Below are 11816 nucleotides of genomic sequence, written 5' to 3'. Positions count from 1 at the left end.
AGAAACAGAATGCACACATTATTTCAACTCAGGGTGTCCCATGCAAAGAACTATCAAGGATGATTAACTCAAGTAATTGCTGCTGAGGACAAGGCGACTTTGAAGAACAATTACATTCTGGAAAGTTGGTAACACAAGTCTCTTGCAATCAAGATATATCTGATACTTGTTGGACAAATAGCCAGATGTGTCTTTAAGCAAACTACCTTCATTATAATACTAAAAATCACTCCCCTTACACCAGGTACCCTGGCCTACAAAGACCCTTCCTCAATGAGCATGCAGTTAGCCAATAAGATTGTGTAACCATTATGTAGATTACCATCCAGTCAGTGTTAGAGGGTTGGAAGTTAAAAAATTAATATTCATGAAATCATGTATAAATCTGTTTGTGGAAACAACCAAGGTGTGCTAGTTCACCTAGCACAACTTTGGGCAACTTTGTATTAAAAGCAATATCTCATGTTTTTATACTTTTTCTTTGACTTAGCACACTGGGTAACGAACTCACTTTTGAAACGCGAACTGTAGATGCAGAACACGGAATAATGGAGGGAGGAAAGGGGCAGGCGAGTGATACCTGCGACAGTCCTCTAAGAGCAGCTCTCTCGCGCGCCTAGGCCTCAGGGAGGGAGAACTACAGGTCCCAAGAGCCTTTGCACAGTCCGCGCATGCGCATATGAGGATTCGCGCCTCAAGCGTGGTGGCAGCTTCCACGGCAGTAAGCGCAGTATTCTACGGATGGGGGAAGGGTATGTAGTTATGGGCCAGACTACAACTCCCAGTAGCCTCTGAAACGTCTTGCGCGTGCGCACGGGTCCAGCCGCAGTCCATCGTAGTCGCCGGTGGGGGGGGAAGGGAGCGAGCGCAGCGGGGAGGAGTGGGAGAGAGTTGAGAGTTCAGCCGCCATTATCACTGTCAGTTTGGACTCATGATTCCTATATGCCCGGTAGTTTCGTTCACTTATGGTAAGTAACGGCGCTCGGTGTTTATGTGTGTTTGTGCGCGTGGGGGCGGCGGTGAGGAGGAGGGGATGCGGCCTGCGCGTGGAGCGGATGAACGGGGGTCCTGAGGCGCCATATCTGACCTGGCGCTCGCGCGCTTTCTGTCTCTTGTCTGTCTGTTGTTGTTTCCACCACCACCACCACCCCCCGTCGGGTCTCCTGTCATGGCCCCGATCACCGCCGCTGCCGCCGCCTCTTGGTTATCGTCGCCACAGTGCCCAGCCGGCTGGGAGAAGATGCCAAAATGGCCACCGGCAACTACTTTGGTTTCACCCATAGTGGGGCTGCTGCCCAGTATAGGTAAACACCGCGACCCCTCCCGCCCCTCCTCTCCCTCTGTCTGGGCCCGGAACCACCCCTCCCCTCTTCGCCTTCGGCCCCGTGTCCCTGACCGGGATCTCCCCGCCCCCTCGGGGTGAATGCTCGGGACTGCTCCCACCCCCCGCCCCGTGTGTGGGGTCTCTCCTGCGCCCCGCTCCTCCGGAGTGGTTGTGTTTGGGACACTTCTGCTGGTCTGCCCTGCCCGCGGGTATGTTTCCTTATCTTCTTGGTAAGGGCCTCCCTGTATCCCTAGTGGTGGGGAGGTGGAGCCGGGCACTACGGAGGAGGAGGAGAATCAGCGGCAGCATCAGGTCCCAAGGCCCTTAAATTAAAATGGCCACTTGCAGTCAACAACACCAGCGAATTACTATCTGCTGCTCCTGGGCCCTTCATCTTCAGCGAAGATGGGGCTTGCTCCCCAAGTCTTTACCCCCCCTGCGTCAGCGTGGGAGAATGGAATTTTTTAACATAGGTTAAAATTACACCAACCCGACCTACGGGAGACTGGATGGATAAGGGAAGAGCTGAAGCACCAGAAAATACAGGCGACTGTCTCATTCCACTGAAGCAATGTTATAAGTAATGTGTCTCAGAAAGTAGAGAAGGCACTTTCAGGGCCACACACCTTTTAAAAAGATTTCCTACTTGGATATCTAAGACCAGGAGCAAGTCTTATAGTGGAGCTCAGGGACTTGTAACTGTACATCTTGTATAGACATACTGCCTTAAACCTTTGTATCTTTGTACTCTTTGTGCATCCAAATTGTGTATCAGTGTGTTTAAAAAGTAATTGTTAGCATCTGTTATCTCACTTTTTCTGAAATCAAATTATTAATTTGGCAAAACCCAGATACAGTCAGGGAACATCTTCACATTTTTGGGTTTTATTGGAGTAGCACCTTGAAGTCCACATTTTAATCTAAATTATTTGTTTCATAAATCTGTAATAAAGACTTTCCTTGACTCCTAAGTCTTGGTTAATGGGAAAAACAGAAGAATAAAGAAAATATCTGAGGGGTTATTAACAAATGAATGCAGATGTGTGCTACTGTTAACTAGCTAATAAAAAAATGCATACCTGACAGTTTCAGGAATATATAGTTTCATGGGGGTCTTGGAATGACTCCCAATCTATTCTTTCTATCTGTTCTTTCCTGGAAATGGACATAAAGTGCATAAATTTTCATTTACTCTAATGTATAACAGTTAAAGGAGAGAATTAAACTTCACCTGTCATCTTGTTCTTTTAAGATTAGGTGCTCACAGTATGTTTATGTTTTACTTGACAGTTATAGTGAAATTTGAAACTGGTTCATCATGGGGTATGAAGGAGTTTCTAAATAGCATAGAGGATTTTTTTTTTTTTTTAAGTAAATAAACAGTCTTTAAGTGAAAAATAAACTGAGATCTGTACATCTGCAATTTTGAAGTGGAGACTAATTTTTGAAAATTATTCCTTTTATTGCGGAACTGAGGTGATCTGTAGGCTTAAGAAACTGAACAACTCATTTGAAATTTCCTTTTGAATTGCAATATAAAAACGTATAATTGGAATAAATTTCAAGTTCAAAACTGTTTCAGTAGTTAATCCTAAATGTGTTCTTGAGAAAATGGAAAAACAGATTGAAAGGCACTTTTTTTCCTTTGCTGTCATAAGCGCAAGATACTATTCTATTTGCGTATCAGTAAAAGACTGCATCCTGTAAATGGTTTGTATATTTGCTGCATCTGAAAGTGAAGAGACAAAGTAATTGGTGTCGAAGCAGTCCTTTCACAAGAATTAATTTAATAAGTTGAGCAGAAAACACAGGAGTCTCTTAAAATGTCTAAAAGGGAGCTTACCTTCATGGAGCAGATTTGGCAGGTCCTTAGTAGCTTGTTTACGGAGTGCTACAAAATGTATATTCCACTCCAGTATATTTGCAAAAGAGATGGTGGTGGCAGGGTATATATAATAAAAGATTTATTATTGCAACAAGTCCTCTAAGATTGTTACCAGTATTCAAAGTAACAGTTCATAGAACAAAAAAAAATCCTATGTCGTTAGAAACTAGGATAATAGAGAATACGAATGGATGTTTATCTGCATAGTTAATATGTGAGTGAGTCTCATAAATCTACAACAACAACAAAAAAATTATGGCCACAGGACTAATCCATGGATTTTAAAAGAGTTACTCAAAATAGCAAGTTGTTTTAGGAGGGCAAATCAGACACTTGAAACTGAAGACCTTAGGTTTTTGATGTATGCCATTTAGAAGTCCTAGTGCTGTAGTTTTTATAGCAAGTAACAGAAACTTTCATAATAAAAAACATTAGTCAAATTTTTTTTGGTTCTCTCTTGACAAAAAGGCTGTTAAAAATTCTGATGCACTGGGAGGACTTTAGGCTCCAACTGTAAAGGAATCTGTCAGTACTCCCTAATGATAACATATAGAATGCTGTCAATTTCAGCACTTCAGCTAAGTGCAAAAAATCTGTGCGCTTCTTTTTAGGATATAAGCCTTTCTTGGAATATCTCAAAGTATGAAACTGTTAAATCTTTAGCTGGAGTCATGCAGAAATAAAACCCCAAAACAACTTTGCATCAGAAAGAAGAGAGTCTAGTTTCTGATAGATAATTTCAAAGGAGAAAAATCTGCTATACTAACTAAATATTTGAAAGGTGCTTGTAGTAAAGGTTTCCTGTATTTAAATCTAGACTTGTAGACCAGTATAAACCCTGTTGGAATTCCAGTTTCTCAAAATGACAATATTCTAATTTGCATTAGTAGTAGTGAAGGGACAATGTATTAGAACTATTGGGTTCAAGGAAATAGCTTCTTAAAATCAACAATTGAAAAGATGATGCTATTATTGGCATAGAAATCACTGTGTCTTCCTGTGATTCTAGTTTATGTGTGGCTATGGTGGATAATTTAAATACTCCCTCATCCTTCACATGAAGGATAAATTAAAATTTGTCCAAGTAATATAGTTTTAATACTAAATACTGATATTTGAAGCAGTTAGAAAGGCCAGATTGGTAGCTGCTCAGATGTTAGATCTTGAATTAATAAGTAGTGTGTGCAGGAGTTGATAATGTATTTACTGTTGTAACAGCATAAGCAGTATAGTTCCCTGAATTGACCAGATAAGAAGGGGAATAGATGTCTGTTTTTATTGGTTCATAAATATTAGTTTTCATAAAATACACCTAAAATCTTAACTTGTTTCATATTTAATCAAAGGTAGCAAGAGTTAAGTGCTTTTTAAACCCGTAAATAATGGATTAGAAGCATTCTTGTTCCTTTCAGTGTTGTCACTGCATAAAATTTCCTGCTGCTCCACTCATTCAAAATTCTTTGTGCACTACCTGGTAATAACATCATGACTTAATGAGAGAAGCATTAAATTATGCAAATAACGATACAGGAAATTTCTCTGAATGTTGCAATACTTTTGTACTTTCTGCTAGTGGTGGTATTGGGTCCTAAGGTTATAAACCTGTGTGCAATGCAAACCTCATGTTACTTAGTTAACTGTATTAGTCGATCTATTTAGGAGCCTGAAATAAATGTGGAATTTGGTGTTACTAGTCTTCTAATGTGTGTGTGCGCATGTGCGCTCTGTAGGGCACCTGAACCACTGTGCGTGTATTCAGTTTGAAATGAGCAACTTAATATAGGCTTGTCCTTATGTGTAAAAAATATTAGCATTCTTGATTCAGTGCTGGAGAAGAGGCATATAGTTATGCTTTTATTTTAAAGTTGGCTGACTGAAATGTGGGGATGCTGATGGAGAGATGGGGATGTTGAGAAATGTTTGGATGGAGAAGTGTGTGCAAATGTGGTGGTCTTAATTAACCTTGTGTTAAGGTTTTGGTTTCTGTTAAGAAGATAAAGAATCTTTGAGTGTCTGAGTTTCATCTTAGTGATGTTCACATTGTGTCCCTGCTCTAATGAGGTAGGTCACAGACAGGAGATTCTTGGGTAGTTAGGAGTGATTTGTTAACTTTGAATTGCTATCAAATAGCATGAATATTACTGAGGTGAGCCTTCACAGACAAAGGCAATTGTAGTAGTTAGGGTCCAGAGCCAATCACAGTGCCTGTGAGTTCTAGGCAGCCATATGGAAGTGAATTCTTGCAACTATAGCTAGTTAGGCATTCAAGTACAATGCACAATTTTATGGGATATTTGAGACTGGTGCAGAACAGCAAAGGAAGGTGAAGTGCTGTGGATGGATAAGTTGGCTATTGAGAATTGTTTGGGGGTGGAGTGTTTTTTCACATTTGCTAGTACTTGTAATTAACTTCTGTCTTCTGTGTCTGCCCCAGTTACCTCTTCTTCAACTAGATACTGGTTACAAAAGTATTCAGTCTTTCAGAGATGTTAAGGCTATAATCCACACAGGCCTACTAGCCCAAGCTTAAAGTATTACTAAACATAATTTGGACTTGTACTGGTGGACAACAGGAAGATAGGGACAATAATAGTGAGTAGGACTTCAGGCTTATTCTGAACTGAAAATGTGCCACTAGACTTAAACTTAAGAAAAACATTTATTCATCTTACGGTATTGTGTTATATATACCCCATTTTAAAATGCATGGGGAATGAAAGTAATTATGGTTTTATCATAGGATGGATGTACATATATCATAGTATAAAAGTTCCAAATGCTTTATTTCTGTGAATTTTATGAAAATTATGATCTCTTGAGTTGCATCCCATCTTAAAGGATATGCAAAAGGGACTTCACTGAATAGGGTTGAGCTGCATGATGCTGATTCTCCTTTGTTCCAATCTATGTTAAAGTGCCGTCTTAAACATGCTAGTCTAGCTTATTTAATGTATGCAAGAAGCCTCTAGTAAGTTACTGCTGTTGATAAAAAAGATTTTCATAGGCTTATTTTCAAGTCGGTGAGGTCCCGCTCTCAAAGGAGATATGCCAACATTACAAAGGTAACAAGGGGCTCAGGGTTTGTTAACATGGGCTGTATGCCAGTATTGCAGTTGACTAATGGTGGGGAGAAAAAGTACCTCACTGTCATGGTTTAACCCCAGCCAGCAACTAAGGACCACGCAGCTGCTCGCTTGCCCAGGGAACTTTTGGAATCTTCCTCCTTGGAGATAGTCAGAAGCTGTCTGGACATGGTCCTGGGCAACTGGCTCTAGGTGGCCCTGCTTAGGCAGGTGGGTTGGACCAGATGATCTCCAGAGGTCCCTTTCAACCTCAGCCATTATTTGATTCTGTGATTTTGACAGGGAAAATGTTAGTAGTTGGTACTTTTTCCAGCCGATGTAACATCTCGAGCTCAGTTCTTTTTGTCTCGTGTTATCATTGTGAACAAAGCTGTTAACACTGATTTTATTCAAGTCTGGTTTTGGTAATGAAGGAAGTATTATAAGCATTGAGCTGTCCATTGTGTGCAACTGAGTAAAGAGAGGTAGATACAGAGCATATATTGCATCACTGTTACAGGCATTTGCAGTTATGTTGTGATGTACAGTGAGGAAAACATTGCAGAATTTGATTGGATATCAATCAGGTAGTGAGACTAAATGTGAAGGTGAACAAAGCAGTAAGGGTGTATTGAAAACATGAGGATATTTGTCTTTGAGGTGAGTTATTGATAGTATATGGTTTAGCTATCCATTAGAAATCGGTATTTTTTTGGTTTTAATTGAATGATGCAAAGATGTTACTAGAAACAAGGAAGAGGAAGGGAAACTCAAAATTACTAGAGATAAATGTCTTTTTAGGCTGTGTGTAGTTAAACCATAGAATATGTTACCAGGAACTGTTAAAATTTAACAGAATTCAAGAGGACTGCACATGTGCATGCCTTCGGGTTTAGTGAATTGTATTATAAACAATGTTCTGTTCACAGGGTACTAATAATAGGAAACAATAATTTTCATTAAAGTTCTAAAAATATAAATTCAGTCTTCAAAGTTTTATGCCTTTATTGAGTGACAGGCTATAGAAAAACATAAGTCTTCTAAAATGCAACTTACCGTAGTGCGATATTTCATTTAATCATTTTAGGCTGTTTATTGTCAAGTGTGGTTTAGGAGAAAAAAGCTCATTTGATTTTTTTTTTTAAATTATTATTTTGTTTTTACTTTGCCCAGGTTCCATTAACACACCTGAAACTTCATCTGACCAGTTACTCAGTAGTGTCTCTTTCTAGGTTAGAAACTGAGGAAGCAGCAGTTTGTAGTGCTTCTTTCAGTTTTTGGAGAGTTAGGTCATACTTGTTTCAGTCTTCATATCCTTGAAAGAAAAACTGCAGAATTGTATGTTTTGCTATTCTGACTAATAGAGTAGTCTATGAAACTTTGAGAAATCTAGCAGTTAGGTCTCAACAAATATAGTTTCCTTAATGCTGAAACGTTCGAATATTCCTAAAAGTTACAGTTAGAGAAATAAAACTTTGTTTGTGTGGGGTGTTTGATTGTTGTTTTTTTTTAGTTCAAGATATTTGTATTTTAAAAATTATTTTTAAGAGTAGCTTAAGTGTTATGCTAAGTTAGCCTGAAAATCACTTCTGCATTTGCATGCAAAAAAACCTGCAAGAAATATGTTTTAGAAGTTGTCATTTCTGAGGCAGCTGGTAATTTGGGTAGAGACAAAATTGGTTTTAGTCCTGATTGTAACTCTATATCAAAATAGCACTCTTCAGAAAACTAAAAAAGAAAAATAAATGTCCTTTACCTCTAGGAAGAGAATTTTCAGTGTTCATCACCCTAAACAGAGCTGAAATAGTAGTAGTGTTAATGTGTGTGGTGATTGTTAGTACAGAGATATGCTGGAGATCAGCATTTTTGTATTCCTTTGGCTTATGTGCACATTAATTACAATTAATTTTTGTTTTTAAATTAAATCAGTCAGTGTGATGAAAAGCAAGGCTTATAGGGAATCTTCTGTGTGCTTTCCTCTATATATACCTTTTATGTTCTATATATCTTATATGGAAATAGACTGTGTTTTTCTGAAAGTGTATTCCTCTGACAATAGTTGCTAGATACCTTAAGTTTCTTAATGCATGACTGCACAGATATCCTAATGTGAAAAATAAAATATATTATAATTTTAAGTCACCTGAATTTATTACCTGACAAAATAGATAGCATTATATGAAAGCGTTGCATTTTCTTGATATTGTTAATGTGCAATAAAGAAAGCTTTCTACCGTTTTTTTTGGGGGTTTTTTTGTTTACAAAAATACCTCAACACTTTTTTACTAGAAAAGGCCAATAGCTGGAAATGAAAAAGGACAAAAGCAAAGCGTTCTCCAGAAGATAATTTAGTATTTGTTTCTCAAATTCAAATACTCTTAATTCTTTGTCAGTCTTGGGCTGATAAATCCCAGGAAATCCAGACCCTCTATCAGTGTCACTATATTAAAGTAACAAGTAAGGATTCTGCTATTTTAGATCTAATAATAATACAGGTTCTCACCTAAGCTGCTTTTTTTGTGTGTGTGAATGAATGTTGCCCATTTGCAGACCTATATAAAATAGCTAAATTAGGCAAACCTGTATGGTTTTGGAACTGGAGAACAATGTTTTGTGAAGTGGACACCAATACTTCGTTAATTCCTATTGATCGGCACTTTCTGCCTCCTAGCCAGCTTCTGACTTAAAATCATTTTAGGTGTACTGCCATCTTTTTTTCACTCTGGAAGCTCATATTTCTTTTTCTGTATAACAAACACTGCTACAGTTTCCTTGTTGAAGATCTTTGTGCAGTTCAAAAAAGATTTTTTTAATTGCTTCTTGAATATTTGGGGTTTTGAAAAGGGGAACAAAAATTACTAACAGAAATATGAAATAATCTAGTTATTTTAATAACTAATGTGGAGTAGTGATGGCTAACACATTCTTTTTCAGAGCTTGTTCTCAGGGTGTGGACTTTTTGTTGCTGATGCTTTAATACAACTTAACCAAATGTAAGTATTCAGGCTGGACTTTTCCAAGCTAAATATCTACCTAGACTTATACTTTTTAAAAAAGCTATACTATAGTTTAATTAATTTTATAAGCTATACTATAGCTTAATTTGTGGTGTAGAATCGGGCAGGGAGATCTTAATAACTTTGATACCTTAGTATTTTGGAATGGGGACTTAGAATTTGCAAATGGGAAAAAGATTTTTACATGTGTTATTGTTTCAAAATCACAGTTCTGAGTGTACACAGCAATATTAAACATTGATACCATGAAAGTAGCTTCAGTGTTAGTCTTATGTCCAGCTTGTAATGTATCAACACAAAACATGCACCTGTCTTGGGAAAACTTCATTTCACTTGGTGAAAGGAGTTTCTTATACCAGACAGCAATGTGGACAAGGCTAATTTTTGCTGTGGCCTTTGCTCTGGGATGAATTCTGCAAGATTGTGAGCCAGTGTGGCCCTTTGCTCCCCAGAAATTCAGGTTGACATGGAATTGGAGGTTAGAGTGGAGAAAGATACACAGTCACAGCTCACTGCAGTCAGTCTTATCTAGAAGGTTTAATATCATAGTGATATTTCATAATATGTGGTACTTTTTCTGATACTAATGCATCAGAAAGATTAGTGTTTTCCATCATTAATTAATGTCAGTAGAAATTCGTATAGTTGTTATTCAAAGATTTGAGTCAAAGGTGTTTTACAAAAATACTTTTTTTGTGCACTGTAGTACAATAATTGTGTGTAAAGAATTAATTCTCTTGATCTTGAGGTTCCTTAGATAAGATGTGGAAGATAAGAGTAAGCTAGGTATATGCTGGAGTGTAAAACTTCTGAATAGAAGCAAGCTTATTTGGGAGGAGGAAGCAAAAAGCATGGGGAAATAGGGATATGAATGTAGCAGTTGAGGGCAGGTAGGGAGAGACAAAAAAACATTAGGTAAAGTGCTGGAAATGACCTTCTGTAATTGACTGAAACATACATCTACAGAATGTGGAGCAGAACAGTTGAGTGCAACATGTAGACTGTAAACTGGCTGTGGCTGGGATAGTGAAAACACAGTGAAATAGAAATCTGAGCCAGATGATGAGTATTGAAGAATGTGTGGTGTTACTAGAAAATAGAAACTAAAGTGAGCTTGGTGGGGAAGCACTGTTACTGTTATGATAAGCTCAAGAAATAGGTGTGGTATGAATAAAATGTATTCTTTTAAAATGAAAATCTCGGGCAGAAGAGTTATTATTAGAGCAATACAGCAGAGTAAGATTTGAAGCTTCCAAGTCCTTTGCCTGTAACTTCTTAAATCAAAGATCAGTGTTTATTTTGATAGTAAGTTAAAACACCGTAAGAATTGTAATATGAAGTTACTTTGAATTGAATGTTCACAAACTGAGTTTGCTTTAAGTAAATGTTTCTCTAGAACTCATTTGCTTTTGAAACTGAATCTTTTCTAAACTAAGGGAAAAAATCTTGAGAGTGCTCAGACACCGGAACAGGTTGTCTAGAGCAGTCTTGCAATCTCCATTCTTGGAAATGGCTAGAACCCGACTGGGCACAAAGCCCTGAGAAACCGAATGTAACTTCAAAATTAGCTGTGCTCTGAGCACAGGGTTTGAACAGATGACCTCCAAATCTTTGTTTCAGCCTAAATTATTCTGTGATTTTTAAGCTCTGCCTAGTCAGTAAAGCTAGTTGGACTGTGTATCTTTTTATCTTTTCATATGAAGAGCGCTAGAATTCCTTGAACTCAAAGATGCTAATAAGGATATTAGAATTTATTTTGGGAAAGAATTAACCTACAAAGAAAACTTGCTAAGTTGCCAGGTCAATCAGCTTCTTTGCTTGTAATTTGGTTCAACTTTTTTCTCACTGCGTTGGGGATTAAGCTAAACTGAATTACTTTCTTTGTTGTGATGAAGAACACGCATGTGGTTTGTTACCATAGCTCAGCTGACATACTGTATTTCATTGTTGCTTTGATAACTTGACCAGATTCCTAAGTCGTTTGGAGTCTTATTTATTGGGACTAAGTTTAAATACTTGATGTGATGCAGTATGGAAAATTATTACTTAAGGTAGAGGTAGTAAAAGGATTGTAGAGAAGGAGCTGATAGGAACAGTTAGTAGAATTAAAGAGTGATTATCAAATAGGAATAATTGCAGTGGAGTACCCTGGGGATTGGTCTTGAGCCTTACTTTAGTATTTATATTAGTATGGTGTATTGTGATATTTGATGCAAGGAAAATATTGTCAATACAAGAAGCTGCTCTGAGGAAGGTAGACTGTTTGGAAAGAAAGCAGTGTGTGTACCACAGCTGAAACGTCATCTGAAATGATGCATACAGTTCTTGCCATCTGTAGTAAGGAAGGAAGAATACATAATACTAGGATAGATGCAAAGAACAACTGCAAGAAAGATCAGTGGAATAGGGAGTCTTGCAAAATTAGTCTGGGAGGAGGTAAGTTCATCTCAGCAAATATGATGAGGCACTAATCACCAAACCAGGATTAAAAACTCTTGTAAGTTAAATGAAGTCGTCACAAAAATCTT

General features: G+C 37.9%; 1 protein-coding gene across 8 annotated transcripts in view; it reads left to right on the top strand.

Annotated features, from left to right (window-relative positions):
* The first annotated feature begins 825 nt into the window (after positions 1–825).
* LOC129734461 (zinc finger RNA-binding protein) overlaps positions 826–11816 on the top strand; it is a 46381-nt gene continuing 35390 nt past the window's right edge. For all 8 annotated transcript variants that reach the window (XM_055697990.1, XM_055697989.1, XM_055697988.1 and 5 more), the window contains exons 1-2: positions 826–968; positions 1220–1304. In XM_055697990.1, coding sequence (XP_055553965.1) covers positions 932–968; positions 1220–1304 — 122 coding nt within the window. In that variant the 5' untranslated portion in view covers positions 826–931. The remainder of the gene's footprint in view (positions 969–1219; positions 1305–11816) is intronic.

The sequence above is a fragment of the Falco cherrug genome, chromosome W (assembly GCF_023634085.1).
Source record: "Falco cherrug isolate bFalChe1 chromosome W, bFalChe1.pri, whole genome shotgun sequence".
Taxonomy (NCBI): Eukaryota; Metazoa; Chordata; class Aves; order Falconiformes; family Falconidae; genus Falco; species Falco cherrug.
The sequence above is the reverse complement of the archived record's forward strand: the minus strand, read 5'-3'. Positions and strand labels throughout refer to the sequence as shown.